Here is a 27,552-nt window from a genome sequence, read left to right on the forward strand (position 1 = left end):
CAGTTATGTTGCTTGTAACATGACATTTGACTTAGATTGAGACAAATGAGTGTTACATGTGCCACTACCAACCCCCCTCATCCCCAGCTCCAATTGCTATTCTTACCACTAATGATCCCCTCCTCAAACTCTATCTGCCAATACGTTAGCGCCGAACTGGAGGGGAACAGCGTCTTGGGATTGTTTTGATCCATGACCCGCACTCGGAGGTGAACTGGAAAAGAACATGAAAAACGACGATATATCTCACCATAGCCAGTGCTGAAGCGTGTATTTGGAGCTAACTATTGCAAGAGGAAGACTTGACAATCTCGCATAGGACTTTTATCTCCTCGGATCTTCAAAGATGATGTCGTATTCATTATACTTCCAGCCAATCATGCATCAAGAAACAGTACCGCTACAATTGTTATCTATCTATCAGGACCTGATTTTTCATTGCGATGGGCTAATCAGAAAAGCTTGGCAAGTTCTTCCTGGTTTAACGTCTATTGACATTCTGCAGCCTATCACACCACTTCACGGAAGACGAACAGATTTCATGGGGAAAAGGGTCAGGAGATTGCAGCGACCTCTTACTGAATATTCGCCCTTCATCAGATTATTCTTTCTTACCTTCTTCTGTGACGGCATCATCGAAGAGCCCCTCCGCCACTAGATAAGCCTCAATCTCCTTGTGGAAGAAACGGACGGGAACACCGGCCTGAAATCATCGAAAAGAAAGGAAAATGAACTGTAAACCAACTTTCACACCTCTTTTTGCAATTTACGAAAAATTCTGAAAAAAAAATTACGATTTTCTTTTGGCAGATTATGAAACATCTTTCTGTTGGTTATTCATGTTAATCGCAAAAATTTCTGACAAAAAAATTGATTTTCACAATTTCTTTTTTGGCCAACTATGACAATTCTTTCTTTTTTTATACAGAATTTTTTTTTTGCGAATTCAGGTTATTGGCAAAATCCACCAAAATAAAACGTCGGCAAAAAAAAAGTGGTTTACGGTACCAAATATGTGATAAGCCAATAAGGACCAAGATTCCAACCTGGATCTAATCTGTCTTGCAGCAGCAAAAGGGTTAACTTAATTAAATAGTAGATCACACAGAGTACTTAGTCATTTTAGTCGTAAATTTTCTGCAGAATCAGAAGAATATACCGCCCTTATCAGAATGTTGCTCGGTTTCCGTTGGCAACAGATATGGCGTGTGGTGTCCATAGGGCATGGAAATCATTACCCGATCATCCGTGGAGCAGAAAGCTCACCGGTTAAGCATGTTTAACCAAGAGTAAAGAAAAAAGAAACGGGTGGGAACTGCCACTGCTTTGTACCTGGTGCCCATGCCAGGGAGGCAAAAGACCTCAACTGCAGGATGTTCACAAAATGTAGCACAAAGACCTCAAGTCGAGGATTGATGTACAGCGGGAGAATACTAAGGCCACATGTTTTTTATTTCTTGGTTTACGGGAAGAGCTTTTAAAAATGTATGGTCGGGTGGTCGAAATAAAATTAAAAATAAAAATAACCCAAATAACTATGTATGATCGGGAGAAATAAAATTACCCAAATACTGCTGGAATCAAAGTTCACTTTTTTTCAGAACAAGGCGCAATGTCTTAGTCGGGGCTATTTCCCTCATCTAGATGGCTGATAAGTTGTGAAAGTGCACAAACATTGGTTATCACACTGCTCTATACAGTGGATTTTATTTTATTTCTCGTCATTTTATCTAATTATGATGGGTCGGGCGGAAAATAAAATAAAAAATCAATGATTTTCAGATATTTTTTTTCCAAAATCCCAAAAAAGCAAGTCGGTCGGTCCCGTAAACCAAGAAATAAAAAACACGTGGCCTAAAGGCTGGTAGAGTATCACATCTCTACCTACTCAATAGCCCAGCCACCCCCACCAACAATCAATTGCATCAGACATACAAGAGTTAATATCACTGCTAAAGGCATGGGTGGAGAAAATATAAAGCTGACATTTACGATTTTTCTTACAAAAGGCACTTGATATTCAAAATGAGCCAATATCTTTTTAAAATCAAATATCGTATGCTAAAAGCAACAATATTTGAGACATATTGATTGACGATGTGATAACATTTGGCATTTTGACTTTAAATATGGTTCGTGTTAATGAGCTATACATATAGGGTATCGTGTGAAACATGATTTCGAATCATGATCAAAGCATGATAAACTTTGATGAGAATTAAATTTTCAAACATGTATTTTCTTCCATTGTGAAATCAATTCTCAAACACTGCAATATGCCTAAAAGAAAAAATAAGACAAACTCACTTATGCAATGTTATGTATTTTTGCTAAAAGGGTCAATACATGACTTTGCGATTTGATCATTCTTACCTTTAGTCGCAAATCATCTCCCGGTTTCGGTGAATCCCTCCGGTATATCGTGAAGCCAGACTGCCTCACCGACAAGTTCAACTCATGACTGGAAAAAGATTTTTGAACAACTCTTTAAAACTGTTCCCTAAAACACCCTGGAAACAAGTGATTTTAGTTGCAGTATCCTGCGATAGAGGGCGTCACTGGCGCGCAACTTGTACATACGATGCGTGTAACTGACGTAAACCAGGAAGGATGTCAATTGTGACTTGGGCTGTAGTCGACTTCTTGATTGGTGTCCTATGAGATCAACTTACTTTCCAGCATAAACAGACGACGTGCCAAATACCGCTTTACTGACATGTAGAAATTGACCAGGGGACTTTAGGGATTCTAATACGATCTGATCATCGACCTGGACCACATCACCCTCAGCTTTCACCTTATACCGAGGCATAATCTTGAACTGCGCATTCTTGGAATCGTGAGGCGACAATACGATCTGGAATGAGAGATTTTGGAGAAGGTATTGACAAGGTTTAGTCGAGCATGGTGGTGTAGTGATGGAAAGCTGAAGTCATAATGGGATGGTCACGGGCATGATACATGATAACTACAGTAGAACCTCTCTATAACGGACACCCTCGGGACTGAAAAGTGGTGTCCTGATTAGAGAGGTCAAATTGAATGGAAACAACCAATTTTGGATCAAAACTAGTGTCCTTAATAGAGAGGGTGTCCTTAATAGAGAGGTGTCCGCTAAAGTAGGTTCCACTGTAGCTTGAATTGAATTATCCGAACTGGTCTTAGGTTGGTGAATCTAGAGTAATTCTGGATTGAGCCAGTCTTGTAATGGCTCAAACCTTACACAAAAGGTTAACGCCTTATTTCAACAGTAAGACACAACTCCACATAATAACCAGCAAAGTTCATAAACAGGGTGTGGTACATTAATTGTCCTTTCACTAAATACAATTGCACATATTTCACACTCAGATGGATTATGGAGCTTTGATCATCGAAGCCTTCCTGTCTATTGGATATGGTTGTTTCCAAATTGCAAAATGAGCAGGTTCTAGCATGCCATGATATGTGTACAGTAGAACCTCTCTATTAAGGACACACTTGGGTCTGACCAATGCTGTCCTTGATAGAGAGGTGGCCTAATTAGAGAGCTCAAGTTGAATGAAAGGAAGCAATTTGTGTCCAGCATTTGCTAGTCTTTATTCATATCACCCACAGAGCTAGTGTCCTCGATAGAGAGATTGTCCTTAATAGAGAGGTTGACCATAAAGACAGTTGTCTGCTACACTGTGGTTTAAATACACAGTGACTGTAATTCAGAGTTTTTGCCAAGTTTAAGTTCAAGTTTATGCAATATTAATACAGTATTATGTATAACTTCATTTGTATTTTCCTGAGCCATCAGTAAATATGAACGGTGTATCCCTATCAGCTGTTTTCTACACTGTAGAAGCTATATTTGTATCACCTTACCTTATGATTTTGGCCTCGTGGGTCACACTGTAGGAGCTATAATTGTATCACCTTACCTTATGATTTTGGCCTCGTGGGTCACACTGTAGGAGCTATAATTGTATCACCTTACCTTATGATTTTGGCCTCGTGGGTCACACTGTAGGAGCTATATTTGTATCACCTTACCTTATGATTTTGGCCTCGTGGGTCACACTGTAGGAGCTATAACTGTATCACCTTACCTTATGATTTTGGCCTCGTGGGTCACATATGCAACCACTGCTACATTTGCAGGGCATATCACATACGTCATACATAATATAGCAATTATAGCGATAAATCATAATAATGACCAGGACAGTACATAATGGATGCTTTGTGGCATTAGATATTATCATGCCTCAGCGACAAAGAACCAAGTCCCTCATTATTCTGATAGTATGGTGAGACATTGTTATCAAAGACTACTATTGACTCGTATAACTGATGTATAATTGATATCCAGCACGTCATGCAGCGTTGATCTTTGTACGATGATCGAGTGTACATATACAGTGGCGATTGTTTGTCTTCGATGCAAACATTTGTCAATTCAGAGGAGAGAATCGCTATAGCTTTTTTCCTCAAGATTATTTGTTCATCAGTGGACAAATCTAGAGAGCTAGATCAGTCAATCAATCAATCAATCACATGCAAACAAGCAATTTTGTGACCTGCGATTACATTTGCTGCTATATGCAACAAAAAGATCCCTTGTCTGCAGGTAAAAGCAGTAATCACTGGGTTTGCTGCTCATTGCAGATCGATGCGATTTCTGATTCTGGTCGCAGACACCTGCAATGACCACCGCAGACAAGTGATTTGTGTTGCATGCGGTCGTGATTGCATTTCGCAGCAATACAAATTGCTTGTTTTCTCATTCATACTTGGCATATCACACAATTATAAATTGAATCAAAAAATCACAAATTCAAAGTTATTGGAAAAGCAACCAGTTTGCTTTCGACGCACAATGCAATGGTGATAGATTTATTGTATTTCGTTAATGATTAAATGTTTGAGGCAAATTCGATTGTCTGTTGATAATCTTTATTTATGCTGACAGTAATTCTGGATAAATCTGATGAGCTTGAGGGATGTGTTGGCGAATAAAAGATTGATAAGTGTCGAGCTTATCCTCTGCAGTCATGTAAGGGCAAAAAGTCAATTGTCAATCAAAACATGTCCCTGAAGTCGGATTTTTTGTCAGCTATAAAATATTCACATTCTGCTGGCTTCTATGTCTTATTTTATCCATCCTGAGCTCCGGGGCCTTTTTGCTTTAGCGCAATACAGAGGAGTGATTTAAATCACAGTTACCCGAAATTAAAATCGCTGACAAAAGGATCTCCCAACTCCAGTTATAACCGGTTATCACTGAATTTGATCTCGTGGGTTGCTGCAACCTGCAATGACAGTCGCATGTGATTTAAATCGCAGGTCGCAGTCAGTTGAATCCCTCGTTTGCTGGGTACTTGAGGGAGATCACTCCAGGGACAAATACACCACAACATATCATAACAACCTTTATAATGATCATATCAACACAAGAGATATTCTGTGATTACATATTTGATCTCAACAGATCAATACACTGGTTATCAATTATAATCGATTAAAGCGAACTTCGTAAGAGCAGTACAATGCCCTTACCGCACCTCAGACGGTATCAACGCGGTTGCTGCATCAGCAAGTCATAAGCCAGTTTCTGAATGGAACCCTATTGCGGGCCCTATTATCCGCAAGTTCATCAAGCTGACTGATCTGAGCCAGACTCATAAACAGGAAATGAGAAGGTTCATTTTCACCGCCCGAGAAAATATAAAAAGTAGATGGAAATGTTGGGCGTGCGTAATCCCCTTTAAGTTATTGGTTTCTTGGGTGGGAATTGTATCTGATGTAGGTTCTGTAATTAAAGGTAATAACTCTTTGGTACATATGAGTACTGGTATTGAATAATGTTCACTTGTAAGTCTGTTGATTGCTGATATGTAAAATTCATAACTTTCAGTGTAATTTGTAGACAAGAGAATGTTCAAAGATTCCAAATTCTTTCTTTATAGTTTCCCACAGAATACATGTAGAGACTAGTGTGACTCTACATGCGAAAGTAAATGCACAGACTTCAAAAAGGGTGACATGCTTCTGAAGTGTCCAACAAACAAGAGATTTTGATCACTGCAACTATTTGTCACACCTCTACACCCTAAGACTTGAACCCCCCATGACCACAAATACCACGCTCAATAGAGCCTGCCACGCACTCAAAACCACGGCTTTTGGTCTCATATCCGCAAACAATACGCAATAATACGCAAAATACTCAATAAAACCAAGTAGGATTAGGAATAATGAATCCATTGATAGAATATTTCAATAGATCCATATCATCACTGGATCAATCAATTCAATGAAAATATATCGGCTCCCTTTGACAGATGAGTATGAAAACGAGGGGCTATGCAGTGGGTGGCGGGTTGGCCTATCTTTCGAAGCATGCCCCAGTGCTTATTTCAAGGTTTTTAAACTGAAAGATGGGTTCTATTTGCCGTTAGCGGGTGGGGTCAGACTTTGCAGACCAAAAAGCACCAGCGACACAAATCTTTTGGTACTAGGATACTCTACATGTCATCAGGAGTTATCCACTCTTTGGAATCAATCAGGCCGGTGTTCAAACTCTCGGCAATTTAGGCTTGCCCTGATCCACTGCTCTTGAAGAAATAAAAACCTTTCGATTCTTGATATCGAGATGAGTCTATTGTTGTTACAAAGTCCTACGGGTGTTTTTATGCCGAGGTTTCCATTATGAATGTCAACAACAACAGATAAACCAAAAAACAGAAAAAAACTGCATGGCCTTCAAAGCTACAACATACTCTAGTTTCATCTACATAAGACCGGTTGACTTATTACTGTGATACTGAAACAAAGGTCCAGTTGGAACTTGAACTGACCAATGGATGAATCAGCTATGTCAAACTTTGTCTTTCGGAAATGAACACGTTGAATCGCACCGGATGACGATTTGTACTCATCAGGGGCCTAACTTGAATAACCAGGAATGGTCTTATATCAGTGAACTTAGAGTATTTGCGAAACTCACAGTGATACCAAATGCATTATTCCTATTCAGCACCAAGTGCAAATTTGTTGTTAGTAATATAGTGGAGAGGTAAATATGGAACGTAACATCTAATGTGGTAGCAAATAGCTGATTTGTAAAACTATTGTGGGAAAACCAATCAGACAGCGACCGGAAAAAAACAAATATGGCCGCCCTGTCGAGTGGTGTTCCTAGACAATGGATACAGAATATCTGACCATTGGACAAATATTTATGACCAGTAACATGGTGACAGAGTAATGGGTTTTTTATTCTAACAGTGCACGCTTATGACCAAATAAAAAATTTCACCAATGAACACCAAAATAAATATTTGAGTTGTCACAACTAAACCATAGCTGGTCTAAGCACTCATCGTACAGTATCACCACATACATGTAGCCTTTAAACACGAACATGTATAATACAGATTAATCTATACTTAATGACACGTGTTTTCCCTTATTTTCGTTTTGAACACTACGTACAATGTAGCCTTTAAACACGAACATGCCGACTGCATGACACCAAGTACAGAATAATCTACACTTAATGACACGTGTTTTCCCTCACTTTCGTTTTGAACACTACGTACAATGTAGCCTTTAAACACGAACATGCCGACTGCATGACACCAAGTACAGAATAATCTACACTTAATGACACGTGTTTTCCCTCACTTTCGTTTTGAACACGTTAAACCTTCATTTCATGAACTTTGATCTTTGCACGGACTCCAATACCATCCCGCGAAGTTACTATTTATAGCTCACAAGGTCATTTGCATAAGATATTGATGACGTTTTAGTCACGTGACAGGCGGACATCGACACTTATTTCTACGCATTTGAGCTTATTTCAAAGTCAATTATCTTTGACCCTGCATTGTTTTTAGCATGAATGATACCATAGAGTCAGAGAAAGAAATATTCAGAACAATTATGTAGTATTTCCAACACTCGGACATGTGCCAGATTGAATCTAACTGCCCCAGTTAGAAAGCCTGAATCCATTACGAAACCGCATATTTGTCCGACATTGCCTGTAATTCAGAGATGGGGAAATAGAGGGCAGCAGCTGCAGTGACGTCATCTTCGCGGAATGCTATTGTTTGATACTTTTGTCATATTTTCACAGTTTCGTTTGCTATCATTTCGAGCATCACCGATGCCTCTAGGCTTAGAAAACATTTTTGAGCAGATAAAGTCCTTTTCGAAAAAAAAAAGCTGCAAATTTTTCAACCTACCTCCATATTACTAGTCTCAGTCTTTGATGTTTGTGTTGTGCTGATCTGAATGAATTTTCCTGTGAACACATGGCAAAGCTGGAAAAAAAAGCCGGGAATGAGTTCCACCATATCACTTGTTAGTGCTGCCTAATAGCATCCTCGAATACCATGATCAGCTGTGTGCTCCTCAGCTCACACACGTAACTGAACCATGTTGCCAAATGAAAGGCCCCAAAGTTCTGGAAGCATAATAGCTCAGATGGACACAAGGACCATGGGATACACAACCCCAAATACCAGGGTCATCATGGACCATGTGATACACAACTTCAAATACCAGGGTCATCATTGACCATGGGATACACAACCCCAAATACCAGGGTCATCATAGACCATGGGATCCACAACCCCCAAATACCAGAGTCATCATGGACCATGGGATACACAACCCCAAATACAAGGGTCATCATCCAAACACATCTCAATTTGCAAACGCCAGTTATCATACTACACATTTCTTAAAACAAAACCTGTCAATTTGATATGTTTTCAATGGAACACAGTTTCATCAAAAATGTACCTGTATAATTTGTCCATAAAGCAGTTTCTTGCCATTCTGTCGGGTCTGCTCACTTCGATTGTCATCATTTTCTGCATCAGCTGCTATCTGTGCAAGAAGAAAAAGAACATTGTCACAGCCAATATAATGACAATTTTAAGTATATACTCTAAATGAGTGACATATTTCTGGTACCGTTTTAAACTCTTTTCATGTCCCCTGTGTACCGGTTTTCTCAATTAAAGTAACTTTCCTGTCAGCTGAATACTGCATGGTTTTCTAGTACAAAATTCATCTTTTATTGCCCGGTGGGTACTGGTTTGCTGGTATTAACAAGTCATCAAGCTCAATTTCATGCCACCTCACTAGAGAGCTACTCCATCCATAACCTCCTCTCATGGTGTAACGGAGTCCAGGTCGGCGGAGTGGACCCAAAACTTGAGGGCCCAAGATGGAACTTTCCTGTCACGAGACTACAGTAGTCCCTTGCTATAACGGACACAGCAAAATGTTCGCTATAGCGAGGTGTTCGTTATAACGAGGGAGAGATACAAACACATGGAACTATACAATATACATGCATGACCTTCTCAATCAAAAGAAGCTAAAGTTCACATCAGATAACATATCCTACCTTTGTTTCTGAGACTTGGCTTTTTAAGGCAATATTGCTTGGATTTTCTTCAGATTTCTTCTTTAATTTTCTATACTTTTTGTTTAGCTTGTAGCGGTTTGCGTAACAGATTTTGAAAGAGAGCACTGAAATAAAGAACTTGAGTATGAAATATTTTCTTCAGTATTTGGGCCATTGCATCGAGACATATTCATTACCATTGCCAAGCATAACGAAGTGTGGTTCAGAGACATCGATGACACAGGTTTTTCATCTCGATTTCTCAATCAGGTCAAGACTCATCCTCAAAAGGTTAACTTTAGTACTTTAGCAGTGCAATGCTATCAGGGCAATGCTATCAGGTCAATGCTATCAGGTCAATGCTGCAAAGATAACTGACAGGCCGGAACACTTTCTTTAAGGCAATACCGGTATTTGTAAATAATGTGTCAGCTCTTTGCAGTTCATTCAATGGATAACCAATGTCAAGAATGTCATTACTGCGTTATAATACAAAAGCTATTTTGTGTTTATAACTTATAACCTATACCGTACCACCAGGTATCATTTACTTATTGCATATAATAATACAATTTTTGCATAGGATATAGTCAAAAGGACAGGAAAGGAATAGGCCTACATATCGAGACTGGTTCGGTCTAGATTGATTTGTTCCCATGCAAACGGGCCCCACTGTACTTGGATATAAACATAGTTGCCTATCGATAGTGTCACTGGGTTTACTTCTAGGGCAATTCGGTTGTCAAGGCAATCCACCTGTTTGGGATGTTCAAAACATTTTCTACCACTCTTTGAAATGAAATTACCTCAGTAAATCTGTTCAATTCAATTCTTGCTACCCCCCCCCCCCACCCCTACCTCCTACCCCCCTACCCCCTACCCCCCTACCCCCTACCCCCCTACCCCCTACCCCCCCCCCCTGCAGAATGATAGAAGCTGAGCAGTGATTTCCATTCTTTAACCATTACTATTTTATTCAAGTCCTTTATGATCACAACACTGAGTAGGCCTACAACTTCGAAAATAATAAGATAAGATCACAACATGATAACTCAAGCCCAGGAATTAATGTTAATCATTTAATCCATTATACCAAAATACTATAATCACAATGGCCTTGTTGTTCATTTGCATACGCATGAAACTTCTTTAGCTTACCTTGACAGTCGGGAATATTAGGTTTCCGCCGATCCTGGTTCTTTGCAACAGCAATTTCTGCATGAATTGAGCTGGAATTAACAAACAAGTGAAATCATTTAGAATGAATATTGAAATAAGGAAAAACTCAACTTAATGCACATTTCAAAAAGGGATAATTTTTTTTTTTTTTTTTTTTTTTTCAGCGTGAACCCGCAGTGGGTATCGTTTATTAACCAATGACAGGAATAAACCGGGCTTACATTTAATCTTCTATTACCCCTTAAATACAAATTCAAATATATATACACTTCTAGTGCGAGCACCATTGGAACTAATTTTCCATTTATTTCCGTGTCTACGCATAGGGCCTACGTGTATAGGTCTTTATCAAAATGAACCAATCCCCATTTTAATCTCTGCACCTGGCCTTTGAGATCGTAAAACTCACTCTCACTGACCACACAGGCAGCTATTGCCCAAGAAGTAATTAGCAAAAAGCCGTCCCAAAACCTTAGCAATGATAATCCCCTACACCAGGAAGAGTTGCCATCATCATGCTATAGTAAAACAGTAAAGGTAACAAGTGGGTGTGGCCGGAATCATGGTACCTATTTTTCTCTACTAGTGGATATACAGCGACATGTAGTCAGCTCACAATCTACAGGTATTGTTAGTTTTCGTTGATTTATAAACAACTTGAATAAAAGGCCTGATTTACAGTGGTAAATTAGAATACAAATGTAGACACATGTACTTGCACAACTTGCCACGTGCTTTTTTTATTTATAATTGCACTTTATAAACTTTATGGACCATTTTCTCAGCAGCCGTGGAGAAATTCGTTGTTGACGTTGTTGCACATAGAAAAATAAAAAAGGATCCAGATTTACCGAAAAGACATCAACGAGGGCCGCGAAGACCTCTTTCCTTTTCCTCATTATTTGTGATACCAAGAAAAGACTAGTCTTTATTCATTCTTCCTAGATCATATAAATCACAGTGACCCAGGATGCACGGAACCATCACATGAAACCATATCATTACATCTTGATGAATCGCATTGCCAGAGTGGAGACAATGAACGAGAAGCCTATAAACACGAAGTGCAGTCGGACAATATGGAGATTCGTGACCAAAGTGAATGCCCTATGCGTGCTAATCGGCTACTTCTCAGCGCCAATGGGCCTTTAGACATGGTTACCATACATACTGTGCCGAAAAAGATAGTTCAATCCCATGAGGAGATAGAATGGTGCTAATTCATTCTTTTCCAAAAAATCAGCACCAGAATAGTGACCCAGTATATTGGCCAATGTTGGTGGACAAATTCGTGGATTTTATCAGGTGCTCCCTTGGGGGTGGTCTCAATAGAGGTCATAGAGGGTTTTTTGTGGTTGTGACGCTGTATTGTTCCCTTAAAGACTCCACCTTTCACCTTTTACATACGTGAGGCAAGTCGGGTTTGAAAACCCCAATATAAATGGCGATAGGGCCTAATGCTTTCCAAAGCTTTTTCACGTGCACTACATGTATATTGTGAATGTGCTGGGTATTCTCTCTGACTTTTGCATGCATTTGATTTGTATGTTATTCCCATAAAGGAAATCTTACAAAAAAATCTAGATAAAAACAGGTTGGCATGAGTTTTATTCTGTATCCTCACGACGTTCTCAGTCGAATGGGTCGTGACTCAGTGTGGACAATGGGCGCACCAACACGACCCCCTAGGCCTGCACGAGGTAAAGATCCCCATTCAACGAAGAAACACCCACGCAAATGTCAACCCAAAGATATATCATTGCGTGAATTCACATTTTCTGATATTATCTTTTTTAATATGATACGCTGCACTGCTAACCTAAGAAATCTGAAGAAACTATTATGATACATATCAAGTCTACATAACTGTGTACATTGTATCATTGGCTCAAGTGAGAGGGGAAAAAATCGCCTTTCTGTTTTCAATGCTTTTTTATATTAGCTGCATGTATAGGCCTATAGCATGTTTAGCGTAAAAAGTTTAAATCCTAGACTTAGGCCCATGCAAAAACTGATTTGGCACTTGTAATGAATCGACCATTTAAAATACTCTTAAAGGGATAGAACATCCAGGAACCAGGGGTAATTTTGGTAGTCTTCATGTGCCTGGTCGTTTGATCCAGCGGTAATTGTACTGCTCATGCAATAATTTCGATGTACCATGAGATATGAGAGACTCCTATTGGCGACTTTATGTAACTCAATCTGACCTACATGGTTTCTGGCTAAACTTTCCCTTTAATAGCACTAATGCAAAGGATGTTTGTGTCCACAGTTTTTCTCAAATACAACTTTTAAACACATATAGCTTATATGGTGTCTTAAGATATCAGAAGAAAGGCCTTGTACACGTCATGAACTCTTGTCAAGAAATGTGGATATAAAGCGCATGCATTTCTGAAATTGCTTGATATGGAGAGCACTCTTTTGTGTTACTTGCGAATTGTTGTCGAAATCTTGTCAATGGTCGTTTTGTGCGAGTAGTCGCACTCGTATATGGGTCTACACAACGGAAATAATGACATTTATGTTATTTAAGTGTGTGATTATGTGATGTAAAATTTTCAAATTTAGTCACATATTTAACTAAAACCGTTGGCCTTTAGCACTTTGATGTCGACAGTAGGCCAACAATTAAAGTAAATTTGACCGAAAGTAATCTCTACCTGCTCTGTGTTGAAAAGGCGAATCCGTATTGCTCCTCGGAGAAGAAGGCCACAGCATCTCCAAAACACAAACTCGTCATCGTAGCAAAGTTCCACGTGAATCAGAATGAAATGGGTTATTGCCTCATCATCACTGATGATATCAACGAGATTTCAAGATGACACCATCCTAATATTGATCCGATTTAGGCAATGTATCCGAAACTATAGCCGTAAATTTGATTATCTGTCGGCTCTGTATCCAAAAATTCGAATTTATTTCTGTTTTTTTTCTTATAGCTGACACAACACTAATATTCCTCGGATAATCGTGTAGTATTTTCCGTGATTTTGCGTTACTGTGTGTCAAGCCATTTATTGTTGAACTCGTACATGTCTTGATCGCGTTTAATCTCGTCCCGTATTGATCTCCAATCAGACCGTGACAACTCTATAGTGTAAAGCATTGGGAATGTGTCGATATATCTGCCTGTGGGCGGGGTAGGGGATAACGGCGTAGCCAAGGTGCATTCGGTAAACTAACAGAGAGAGTATATCTTAAGTATAGGGCCTAGTATATAAGCTGAATACCTGTCGTAATCTTGTGCACATGAACGGCTGGGACGAATGACTGAGCGTCCATTTTTTTTAAATACTAAAAATAACGTGATTAACGTTTTTTCCATGGCTTTATAACCCAACCAGACCGAGCATAGGCCTAGAATTACATGTATAGCATGGGTAGGCCTTGACTGACAGTAACAAATAGAAAAGCGCGGCCATAAATCCGTCACACGGCGCTGATGGTCTTCTTATATTTGATCAGTGCGAAAATATGAATTGTTCTCATTTGCAATAAAATAGAGAGGATACATCACCATTAGATATCTTATCCGCCAACGTGACCACGTTACCCAATCGTGACGCCTAATTTCCGCGTCTCCTTTAATTGGATGAAGACAGTAACGACATTTAAAAATATGTAACTGATATAATCTTTGAACCAAGTCAATACATATACTTTTACGAGGTAACGAAGCGGGCACTTCCTCATACATGAATTTAAAGATGGATTAACGTTTAAGCGCCCCGCAAACGAACCATGTAAGTAGTTGCTACTCGCGATTTAAATCGCATGCGACGATAATCGCTTGTTTTCGACGGTCATCGCAGGTACCCCTCACCAGAATCGGCGATCGTTGTGACCTGTGATAAATAAATGTAGGCCTATCAAACTCAGTGATTACTGGTTGTACCCGCAGACGAGAGATCTTTTCGTTGCAACCAGCTACATGTATTATAATCGCAGGAACATGTAGCAGCGATTTAAATCGCCCGTTCGCGCCGTGCTGAAAGGAGGAACAGTCTAAATAGTGACGTAATGGTGTCGCCATCTAACGAGCTTCAGTTAAACTGCTCCTACCAAGGTTCGCTACCTTTCGAATGCCGAGAGAAGCAGCACAGACCAAAATTAACTAAAACGATTTAAGTGTTCGTGTATCGGTCCGTGGCAACTACAGAAAAACGCTTTGCACAAATGTACTCGAAAATTTCCATGAAATAATCCCTACATCGCTAATACTTCTCCTTTTCCTTACCTCTCCTCTTTTTGTTGCTCTATTTAATCTCCGTGTTTAACAGTTACAGAAGGACACACGTCAGCTGGGCTAGCGCTATTGCCCTGGCCGCAGAACGGCTCATCACACCCGTGGTTTTAATATCCTCACCCCATGTAGGAGAATCAAGTCGAAAACTCGGAGCATTACGCGACTCGGCTCCCTGGTTCACCCATTCTCGGAGTTAAGGATTTCTTTATGCTTCCCCGTCAGGGGCGCACGCATGGCCTCCCGGCATTGTAGCATTCATCCTCGTAACTAAAGATACTCGGCCTACTATCTACTGATTTCAAGCATCACATCCTTGCAAAGGAGGCGTGACGAGGCAAAACATCGTTAGCAAGCACTGACAACAAAACCTTCACTTATTGTAGTTTATCGGACGGAACCTTTGTTGTAAAACTTGCACACGTTAAGTTAGAAATTTATCGTGTCTTGGAAGCAAGAAAGGGATATTTTCCTAAGACGCGCTATCGGAGATCAGGAAGACGAGATGACTCAGAACCTTGATTAGGCACGGGATACCCAAGGTCCGGGATTTTGATTCTCCGGGTTCATCAGAGGACCCAGTGCATGCAGTAGCCTTTTCACCAAGACAATATAAAGTTGTAAGGACGTGATATTTATCTGTAATGAAATTCATTGTACCTTAAGAGTACGAATAAACATACTATATATATATATATAATACGCAAATGCATTGGTGCTGTCGTGATGCATAGTGAACTTCCAGTGGTATTTCCCCCATACCTCTGCCCATACTCAACTTCCAGCGGTATTGCCATCGTGCCTCAGCGGCGCGCGTTGTCGGAAGCTCAGCAATATCAATACATTGAGGGTCAAGAAGCTTAGCAATGTCAATACGTTGAGGGTCAAGATGTCGATTAATTTGATGCCCAAAGGATGTCTCGATGTAAAGTTAAGTCAGACCAAGTCTAAAGCGGTCATTATTATTTTGATATCCATGACACTCCCATGCTGAATGTCCAGCGGTATTGCCTCCATTACCTCCGCAACGCGCGTTGTCTGTAAAGCTTTATCAGCAATGTCAATACATTGAGGGTCAAGATGTGACTCTCCACGAGAAATGTCCAATGGGCATCGCACGATTTCCCCTGTGTGTGGCGATGATTTTCTCACTGAACCATTTAAGGGTTAATGGTTTTACAGCGTTGACAGTTTCATACACCACGCAAAAAAACCTGAACTATCATGTCCCACTCCCAAAACCCATCTCCGAATTTATTGTCTCATAATTATACAAATAATTACCAAATAATTACCGTGAATTACCAACACGGTAATTGTTGTAATTCTACTTATTAGGGTAATTAATTCCATAAAGATTGGGTAGCCTATATTACACGAGCTTATTGACATACCAAACATAGTTAATTAGCGTAATTATCTTGTCCTCTTATTATCTTTGCTCATCTTCAATTGTTTTTTCTGTTATTTGTTAGTTTTTCATTTTGTAAACAATTTCCCCTAATTGCCAAAGTGGCTTTCATGGCGGACTATTGTACTTTTATTACCGTTTTTTTTCCTCCGGAGACAATAAGAATGATGGATGAACGATTTTTCCCCGTCCTCCTTTTTGTCAAATTAAGCGCCATCTTGACCCCCGGGTTCTGTTGTATAACCGAGCATCGCTCTCAGGCTCCATGCATGGATCGATTTGTTTTAACGTGTATCACGATGCAATACATGACTGGGTTACGCTCCCAGTCTCCAGGCAGAGGAGGTGCGGTTGAACAGGTTAAATTGGCAAAAAATACATGCAATAAGCATAGGCTAAAAAAGCGAAGCTTTGCATATACCTCCGATTACTTTTTACACTTACAAATGTACGTTATTGGGAGCAACAGGTTTTAGCTCCCTTTATAATTGACGTTATTGCCTAGCCGTTTCGTTTTGCACTGTTGTGGAGCAGGCCTACATGTCTAAATGAGCCAATGAATTTTTCACGGACCTCACAATGTCTAGAGTTGATGCGAATAACTCAGTTTGAGAGAGAATGAAGTATGTATTGGAAATCTTAGAGGCTTTTTGACATTTTCCTTTTTATTACAGTGTACATTGTGACCGTGTATGAGCCTTGGTAGTCCAGAAATCTAGAGTATTTTTTTTGTACGGTGATAAGTACTAACACGCTGTGCATTGCATTGTTGGGAATTCAACCTCGTGATGGGTTTTTTTGCCTAACGTTTTTTACCCCTTTTTTACTCCTATTTTATCTCTCCTCAGCCATCATCCGCCTCACTACCTGCGACCCTCGAAGCCAACGGGCTTGTCGTCATTATAATCAGCAAAGCGTCATATAACTTTTGTGGTTTTGCCGATGAAATGTACACCTAATTTGTAACCGACGGCATCGTACGCATCTCATAGAGACTCCCATTGTCTTATGCTTCCTTCCAAATTAGCTAGGCCTACAGAATTGATGTGTTGTAAAACCCCTGGTTGTCAAGACGACGCATCTTGAACACCCCACCTTATACTTTGAAACCGCCGTTCATGTTTATTATTTTTTCTTGTGCCTTTTTATAGGTAAAAAGAAATGAATTTCAGGCTTTCTGGCCAACTACAAGACCTTTTGGGGGCAAAATTTAGAGCATTTTTAGTTCACATTTAGGGAGTTTAGAGATATTTGGAGCCAATTTTAAGGTGATTTCGGGTATGTGATATATTATCTAGTGGAGAACCTTCTCACCATTTCCAGGATTTCATGCAAATACTCACAAAATACTTATCTAGATGCGTTTGGCAAACCTCCACTGCCCGTGTTGGAGACCGGTAATCAAATCTGGCATCATCGTCACTTACATAATTTAAAGCACGATCCCATGATTCTAAAAGGAACCAGATTTGATGACCGTCAAATACCAGGATTGAGAAGATATGCCACTCACATCAGACATTGAGCAGCGCGTGATCACCGAAAAAAGAGAAAATTGGGGATTTTTAGGGCAAATGAACTCAAAATTTGATTGAAATTAGGTATTTTTGGGAATGTGAAAAAATAAGGGATTTAGGGTCGCCAGAAAGTCTGGAATTTACGCAGTGCAGTTATTTTCCACGCAAATTGGGTGAACCTTGATATCTATAATTCTTGTATATTTGTCTACACAACAACTGTGTGGAGCACTACGTTATTTTTCCCTTTAGGCCGAGCCCAATATACGGCCTATTGTCTCTGAACAAAGCCCGATCTCACCGAGCCCTGAATTCTTATTGTTCTTTTGTCTTATCAACTGGTTATTCTAAGGCCAATCTTGATGAAATCGACCCCCACAGAACAAATTTTATGGTTGTCGTTAGGCCTAAACCTGCAAGTGCAAAAAAGCCTACTGAAATTCATACATTTACACATTAGCTTTTATACACAACCGGAAAGTTTCAAATTCAATTTCAGTTCTCAATGAAGAGAGTAAGCCTTTGACTATTTTCATGCTTTCTCGATCCTATTGAAACTAAAGGACAGGCAGGATGTACCGCCAGTCAGTTACCAGTATTGTCCTTCTCCGCGAGCGTATCAATTAAACGGAATGTGCGTAAAACAGAAGTTGCTCGATATCTGATCACCCTGAAGGGGGAGGGATCTGTTTGAAAACGCGAACAGAGCCAATTTTTAGATAAATGCTTGGGATGAGTACAGAGGACTGACAGTTCAGTTTTTCATCGCAATTAAAACGCTGACATCGACCTCCGCGCGTGCTCTATCCATTCACCAAGCTCATTATGACAAAATTAACTTTAATTGCCTCTGTGATTTTCTTTCCATCCGACCGGACATGTCATGATTGTTTAATAATTTAGGATGATTTCGTATAATTAAATGTACCCGAGGTTTGACAACAATAATTTTGACCTATATATTTGTTATCTAACTGACACGTCCGTCCCGGAGGTGTGGTCTGATGCGCCAATTCAATATACAGTGGGACCTCTCTTAGTGGACACTTCTCTACTAAGGACGCCCTCTCTATTCAGGGCACTAGTTGTGGTCCAAAATTGGTCATTTCTGTTGAATTTTACCTCTGTCATCAGGAAACCTCTCAATTCATGTCAGCAATTGTCAGCCCAGGGGTGTCCTTACGCCCTATCGTCCTGGGGTGTCCGTATCGTCGGGCAGCTTCGGGCCGACAAATCCAAGTGCAGATAACCAGTTTTGATTTAGAATGTCGATTACATTGATGCGATTGAGGTGATGCCGACCCGGGTCGCGGCGAGGGTTTTTTCCCCAACCATTCACAAAACTGTTGCAAACATTTTGAGCCGGTGATAAGAATAATGTCCCTGAAAAGTTTAATGTGGAGTTGAATATGATTCATCTTTGACATACATATACGTTTATACAAATTAAAATGAACTATCAGCTCTCCTGGAAAGCTTTTTGAATAGACCTACTTTAAAACAAAATCGCATAAACTTAAAGTTAAATTAAAATTGATTGTTGCTGAGATAAATTTCATCAAATTTAAACCACTTTAAAATATGTCGAGTATTTACATCCGTGGTTAATATAGGACAGCTGTAACGAGGGCAAAATATTGATGAATAAAGCCCAACCATTTAGAAAGATTCTTTAAAGCTAAAGATAAGTAAGTTGGTGTGTGTGTGTGGGGAGGGGAAATCCAACCTCCTTGCAAAGGACCGGAAGAATATATTTGATGACGTGGTTCTGCCCCAGTTTGAATTGACGCCATTGAAATCATGATCTGGATATGTATATATTTGATGATGTGGTTCTATCCCTGTTTGAATTAACCGCCATTGAAATTATCTGGAAGAGGATCTGGATGGTTCATTTTCAATGTCCCTTGTGGGATATGGCTACAAAATCTGGCTGTCGTTCAATCGGTGCGCCGTTTATTCAAAATATGTGACGTTAGGTGACGTTGCAAAAAGAATTCAAAAGTTGAAAAAGGCCAGGCCATTTCAATGTTATACAAATTGAACTGTCAGGTCCTCCAGTCACCCAAAAGTCTGTGACACGGTTAAAATGATATCTTAGTTGATTTTAGTTGACATCATTTTATTCTAAACGATATACATTTTTGTATTTTTATCTCCAAAGTGTGCAAGAATCTGTGGTCGCGGCCATTTTCAGTCTGATTACACTACGCAATCGCAATGTTGTCACAACATGGAAGTTACTATATTCTGCAGAGAGAATATGCCTGAATATTCTGTCTGCTTTGGAGATTGGGGGATCCGGTTTGTTTGTACTGCGGGAAAATGGCAAATTCAAATACAATTAGCTTTTTTTACAGCGGGTGTATCGGGCCTTTAGGTGACGTTGCAAAAATAATTAAAAAGTTGACAATCCATTCAACATGTTCAATAGCTTCCACTTATATATTGACTAATTAAGTGTCCCCGTGTCCCATTTAATAACAAGACACCAATTTCACCTACAATTATCGAATTGGGGAAGTTATTACTTATTTAGGCGCACTCCATATTTGAAACTTTTCGACACTTTTTTGTCAATTCTGATGTCGCGTGTTTTCATGATTGGGAAATTTGTCATTTCGATAATTCCCAATGTTAAATGCGAGGTCGCTATTTACTGTTGCATCCTATTACTTATTCTTAATTAAACATGTAATTGTATTCGCGTCAAATTGGAAACTGTCATTCAGTGTTTAACATAATATGAAAGTTAAAATAATACGAATGTAGACTAGGATGAAAATATCAGGACATAGATACAAAGCAATTCTAACGATTGGTTGATGCTCATCTTGGATTTAGATCAGAAGAAGGTCACCCAGACGCCCTTGACTAACTTATTCATTATAGGACAGAAAAAAGGGAAGAAGGTTTATACTATTGTGCGAGATTTTATATCTAATGCTGGGTAAAGGGGTCGGGTGCCGCCCCACCAAGAGAAAGGACCCACAAGAATTGGTAAATTTTAGGGCCTATGCATTATAATAAGTGGAGGGCAAGAATTAGGAGTAGATCTTTGCTTCTTGGGGAGGTGCCCTCGTAAAAATCGTTGATGATCTCCGTTTGATAGGGGAAAGTGAATTGTATAGGCCGAGATGAACTGCATCAACTTTGGTGGATGGGCGTGGGTCGTGCTGAACCGAATCAAGAAAAATAATTTCGGATAGTAATAATATCTTTGCACCATTTGCCCTTTAAAACTTCTTTGGAATTGATCAAATTGACCATTAAATCATCGGTAAACGGTAGAAAGCAGGCGGGGGTGAGTTTTGGGGATAGGTTTAGGGGTCATGCTAAAGCGAATCAAGAAACCTGATTTTCAAGATTTTCAAATTGAAATAATCATCATCTTATTACCGCGTCACATTTTTCGAAATTATTTCTTTGCTTTCTTCGTTTGTTTGATCGCAAAACTTGATAACGAGTCCTTACACCAAATCACGAAATGATCCCCCTCCGGCGCACGGACTAGCACAGCAGGCGCGTGCCTTGACGAAATTACGGGACAACCTGGTCTAATGATGTAACGAAATATGTTCCTATTCTTTCGTTTGGTGTTTGAGATCTTTGTCAGGTGTGGAGTAACCGCCCGAACGTTGGTACCCCCTGGGTGGTTGGTGAACACAAAGATTGTTCGCGACCCGCTAAAAGAGTGGCTAGCCTGGTGTGGTGCAAATGACTGACGATGGCGTACTTTTTTTCACCCGGGACTTTTCGGTGTCACTGCCGCTTCATGGACTTCTGATCATCGTGAAAACCAAAATATCTTTGCATTGTTTTCTCTCTTATACATAAACAAATGTTTTTAAGCTTTTGAAAAGGTCTTTTCGCCAACACAAAAATGCAGAAGGTTTTTGATGAGATGAAAAATTACCTGATGATTTTTGCTATTTTTGAGTTTCTGAAAAAGTTTTTTTTCTTCATTTTACTAAAAATCTCTATACGCGCGGTAGATACATGTCAATGCACTGTGTTTATTTTAAAAACGTAAAACGTTTTTCAGTTCAAAAACCATAAATAATTTGTTTCAAAGCTTTAAAATATTTATTTCTAAGAGCATTGTTGGCTTATTTTGAGGTTTTTCGTGATCTCAGTGAAAGTGATAAAAAAAACTATAGAGAGACAAAGATATTTTTCCGCGCACCCACTAATTTTGCATGGGGTCAACCATACCCAGCGCGAACCGGCCAACCCTTCACTAACCTTATAATTCTGTCATTAGTCAATCTGTACTTAGATATTGATTAATATAACCTGTCGAACGTACAATTTCGTTCAACATTTCAATTTAGGGATGGGCAAATGAATCGGTTTACACTTATCACAGATGTCGATTCACCTCGGCTATCAAAATTTGACTTCTTGCACCGAATAATTTATGAAATTCCAAAGGGGACGCCGTAGTAATACAAATGTACTTGTGGTCCAGGAAAATTTAGGGATGGGCAAATGAATCGGTTTACACTTATCACAGATGTCGATTCACCTCGGCTATCAAAAATTGACTTCTTGCACCGAATGATTTATGGAATTCCATAGGGGACGCCGTGGTAATACTTGTGGTCCAGGAAAATAGAAACACCGTCCGTTATACATGTACACACAATGCCGCAGTGCAATTATCATGCACACGAATTCGCTGAGACTTGGTATCAATTGTGTATCTATCTACCTAACAACAATACTGAAATTTATTTTTAGTGCGTATCTACGCAATCGGAAAGTTTCAAATTCTTTCACAAATTTTAAATTTTTGTCGAACTGACCATGATTTTACCTTTGACCGGAGTCCGTTGAAAATGTGTTTTCTGGGTTGAGGTTTGTTCGCCAGCGTGAAGAAGGTCTCAATCTGAGGACAAAATAAAACTACTATATTAGAGCGTTCTCAAAGTCAGCAATGATAATAATAATAATAATAATTTATTGTAAAAAAACCTCCAAATAAGGAGTAGACAACACAAATATGCAATAAAAATCATACACAGAGAACGAATAAAAAAGCGATCAAAAGGGTGAAAGTAAAAGCTTCAATAGTTTATGGCTTTTCCGGTTTAGATTGGCACATAAGGTTTTTACCGAATCGTCAATTCCATTCTCCTCCCAATAGGTGTTGGAGGGCAGAACAATGATTTGTCATGCCCCACTTAACTGAATCAGATGCTATCATGGTCATTTGAACTTGATGTCTTTTGTCCGTCCCTCTACATTGGCGGGTTATGACGTCACGTGAAACGACTCTACAATAATGTATGTCGCATTATAAAAGTATAACAGCGATGTTCTGTTTTGCCGGGAAAGCCAGCACAATTATTTGATGGGGACCAATCCCTCCGAGGTGACTCGGTCAAGGTGTTTTCTCATCACTCATATCCCGGTGTTTTAATAACAGCTAATTATTTTACTATCCGACAGCCAGACAGATAGTTAAATTATACCAAAGCTACATCCGTTAAAATCACGAAATATCCCGGCGTAACGATATAACGATCGCATAGTAATTATTGCCAGGGATTCGATTGGCTTTGAAATCGTTCGACACTTTTATCAGCCAAGAAACCTGGCGCCTTTTTGGACACATTTTGGCTCCTCTGAAAATGGATGGTGGTAACGATCAATTGGCGTTTTAAAAATTAACAGGGGCAAAAAAAATATATAACTATCGTAATTATTGCTTAATTTTTCTTTTAAAGACATTTAGAACTTCAAAATGTAATCATGGCCATTTTCAAAACATGACTTTGTGTGACTTAACGGTAGTTTTGACGCCAGAAAGTTCGACATCTGTCGGACTTTTCGCGACGGAATGGCGCCGTAATGCAAGTACATGTATACTCTAGACTCACCGATCTAAGACCGGTTCATTACTTTGAGACATGATCGCCCCCGGTATAATATGCATTGAACAGGCCAAGGTCCCTTCATACAACTTTATGACACGTAAGGTGGACAAATATAGAACTTTATGAAACGTAAGATGGACAAATATAGAACCTAATAAAACGTAAAGTGGACAAATATACAACTTTATGAAGCGTAAGATGGACATATATAGAACTTAATAAAACGTTAAGTGGACAAAAATATAGAACCCTATGAAACGTAAGATGGACAAATATACAACTTAATAAAACGTTAAGTGGACAAATATAGAACTTTATGAAACGTTAAGTGGACAAATATAGAACTTTATGAAACGTAAGATGGACAAATATACAACTTAATAAAACGTTAAGTGGACAAATATAGAACTTTATGAAACGTTAAGTGGACAAATATAGAACTTTATAAAACGTTAAGTGGACAAATATACAACTTTATGAAGCGTAAGATGGACAAACATACAACTTAATAAAACGTTAAGTGGACAAATATAGAACTTTATGAAACGTAAGGTGGACAAATATAGAACTTTACGAAAAGTAAAGTGGACAAATATAGAACTTTATGAAACGTAAGATGGACAAATATAGAACTTTATGAAACGTAAGATGGACAAATATAGAACTTTATGAAACGTAAGATGGACAAATAAAGAACTTTATGAAACGTAAGATGGACAAATATAGAACTTTATGAAACGTAAGATGGACAAATATAGAACTTTATGAAACGTAAGGTGGACAAATATAGAACTTTATGAAACGTAAGATGGACAAATATAGAACTTTATGAAAAGTAAAGTGGACAAATATACAACTTTATGAAACGTAAGGTGGACAAATATAGAACTCTATGAAATGTAAGATGGACAAATATAGAACTTTATGAAAAGTAAAGTGGACAAATATACAACTTTATGAAAAGTAAAGTGGACAAATATACAACTTTATGAAAAGTAAAGAGGACAAATATACAACTTTATGAAAAGTAAAGTGGACAAATATACAACTTTATGAAACGTAAGATGGATACATGTAACTTTATGGTGCAGGCACGGCAGTGGCATGTGTCATTTTCATGGAAACGACCACCAAAGTAAGAAAATAATCAAAAACTTAAAAACTTATACTAAGATGGCTAAAATATATATTTCATAAAAAGCCCCCAACGAAGTAAGCTCTGAACGAAAACGAAGTTCTGGCGTTGCTAGCAACGGCCGCCTGTCCTTTGATGACCTTCAATGATGCATGTTATTACGACGAATCACCCCCATGGATTTATTAATTCCTCCTGAATGGCACTAACTGTCCGCTCAAGGATACACTATGCACCTGCAACCGCCAACGACACGGTCCGGCCGCTACGAGACAAAACAAACAAGCTCGTCTTCATTGCCCTTGTGCCCACATGATGACAACGTATTTAAGGAAAAAATCACTTGTTTCATTCATTGAAAGAGTTTATTTTAAAACTACCAATTGATTTCTCGATAATTGACAGAAAATGTCATTAATCTACTATTGCGTTTCTGCAAATTCATTCGAAAGTCAATTCCAAAGGACGCTTGCTGCACTATTTAGCTTGTTTGAAGACCATTGATGTCAATTCCTAATGGCGCTTTTGTTCATGTATCGAAGACGGCCGATTCCGAAGGTCGCTTGCTGTATTTTCATCTCGTTAGAAGACTGCTGACAGTCAATCCCAGGGACGTTTGCTTTAATAGGTCTACCTTTCATCATGTTTGAAGACTGCTGTGAAAGCCAGTTCCACACGACAAATTTTCTGTTTTTATCGTGTTTTAGGATCGAAAGAAATGTTCTTACTTCGATCCAGACAAACTGCGATTGTATGGGATAGTATCCCTACGTCAGAAACTGGCAATTGCTTCGAAATCAAATTCTATCAACGTTTGAAATGCATGTGTACATCGATACTACATGTAGCTATCAGAAGTTTAATCCCTTGACGTTTTGAATTCATCAACTCTCTGGAAAAGTCATGCACGTGCACAGAACCTGACGGTTGAAACTTGCATGGTCACGCCTCCATGTTGCGCGTGCCAACTCTCGTCACTGTCACCACTAAAATATCTAATTTCGCATTTAAAATTTACCTTCCATTCATGATCTAGTTGCCATCATTTACTGAACTAGTTAAATGGTATTTTAAAACTCATTCATTTGTCCAGGTTTATCAATGGCCTCAACATTAAAACGGGACAACTGGACAATATTTCATTAAATTTGGTGCTGCTTACTCAATCAACATACAATTCTGCAACAAAAGATTCGCGTCGTTTAACAAGATCAACTGCGATAAGATGTTTTTCAGATCTTTTGCTCGTTAAAGCTGTCAGTGTATTTCAATAGCGTCGTCTGCAGCTTTCGCGAGACAGCGCGAGATTTTACAGCGCACCCGCGAGACAATGCGAGTGTTCGTGTCCCACCCGTTGGGTTTGTTTTTGTGGGTGGTTGACATCTCAGCATGACGGGGTTGAATGGAGAAGTGGCGGTTCCACAGGTGATAAGAGAGTAGAATTGTTTCAGACGCGTGGCCGGCGAGGAACCCGATGAAAACTAACGCCGCGCCGCACTCGGTCGTTTTCATTCCTGATTTTCATGGCGATTCCGCGGCCCGGTTTTGCGGCTGCCGCACATGGTTAGCACCCGCGGCGTGGTTCACCACCGCGCCCATTCCATTGATACTCGCAGTCTTTCTGTTTTACAAATCAAAAATTGCAGTTAGGCATATATACATTTAAAAAAGGATTAGTTTTATAAGCTTACATTTATGTTTATTTTTGGTATCAAAATGACAGATCTTGATAATGACATAATAGAATACTGATTTCCATCACGTCGGCCTTTAACGCGCTAACGCTTCTGCAGGGTTATAGAGTTCTCGGATGACCATCGATTGATCGGCCGTAACAACCCAAATTGTATCCAGTCTGTCATGTGATTAGGAAATTTATCATTCTCCGCACGTCCTCTCATATTATTAAGTTATTATAAATAATAACAATAATTTATACCACGCGGGTCGACAAAGGCACCGTTAGGTAGTTTTCGAACGAACATGGGGAAAAAATTCTCTACTTTGGCATCTAACTGCATCATTCGGGTAATTTCATTTATTAGTTTTCCCAAGACTATGTCAGTTCCGAAATAAGGAAGAAGCTGTTTTTGTACAACTGGTGCAGTACCATCCTCAAATACCAGAGTCAGTCGTATGCGCCTCCCCTCGAAAGCTCGATCGTGCCGCCGAGTGTTGCACTGAAGTTCAGCGGGATGGTAAGTACGAGATAAGGGTCGGAGCTAAGGGACAGGGGGCAAATGTCTCCCCAAGAGTGAAGGTTTTTCGGTAAAATGAAAAAGCTATGAATACTTTTCAGCAGTCTTCAAAGGTTTTTCAATTCCTAAAAGCCTCATATGAAAAACACATATTTGTGTTGGCCGAAAAAATCTTTCTCAAAAGCTAAAATAACTTATATTTGTAAGACTAGTGTATGATATTAAGTCAATAGACAGGTTCAGCAAGCCTTTCAAAGAGCTGTGAATGATGAAGTACGCAAGAGTGAATTTTATCGTCGACTTTTTTGAAAATTTCCCCCTTCCTCGTTAAACTAAGTATAAAAGACGATCACAGCAACGAGTGTCACGTAAGGAATTAGCACAGGACCCTATCATGACACCACCGTCTTTCTTACTTCATCATTCGTACGGATAACGAAACCTTCCCATGCAAGACGAAGCAACGCGAAGATACAAAACGAACAACAGGCCTTCACATTGTCACTGGACACTATTGAAATCACTGAACGTAGTGCTATATAAAATAAACCAGTAAGCAACATTCCAATTACTCATAATATCAA

At 39.3% G+C, this 27,552-nt stretch overlaps 1 protein-coding gene across 3 annotated transcripts in view; it reads right to left on the bottom strand.

The window, feature by feature from the left end:
• The window catches only part of LOC135494531 (inositol 1,4,5-trisphosphate receptor type 3-like), a 72,043-nt gene extending 58,447 nt beyond the window's left edge, over window positions 1-13,596 (bottom strand). For all 3 annotated transcript variants that reach the window (XM_064782586.1, XM_064782585.1, XM_064782584.1), the window contains exons 1-9: window positions 13,243-13,596; window positions 10,556-10,626; window positions 9,398-9,522; window positions 8,785-8,871; window positions 8,223-8,300; window positions 2,673-2,857; window positions 2,374-2,461; window positions 616-703; window positions 107-214 (exon numbers count right to left, since the gene is read on the bottom strand). In XM_064782586.1, the coding sequence (XP_064638656.1) occupies window positions 107-214; window positions 616-703; window positions 2,374-2,461; window positions 2,673-2,857; window positions 8,223-8,300; window positions 8,785-8,871; window positions 9,398-9,522; window positions 10,556-10,626; window positions 13,243-13,322 (910 nt within the window). In that variant the 5' untranslated portion in view covers window positions 13,323-13,596. The remainder of the gene's footprint in view (window positions 1-106; window positions 215-615; window positions 704-2,373; window positions 2,462-2,672; window positions 2,858-8,222; window positions 8,301-8,784; window positions 8,872-9,397; window positions 9,523-10,555; window positions 10,627-13,242) is intronic.
• Window positions 13,597-27,552: the final 13,956 nt, after the last annotated feature.

Source organism: Lineus longissimus, chromosome 10, assembly GCF_910592395.1.
Source record: "Lineus longissimus chromosome 10, tnLinLong1.2, whole genome shotgun sequence".
Taxonomy (NCBI): Eukaryota; Metazoa; Nemertea; class Pilidiophora; order Heteronemertea; family Lineidae; genus Lineus; species Lineus longissimus.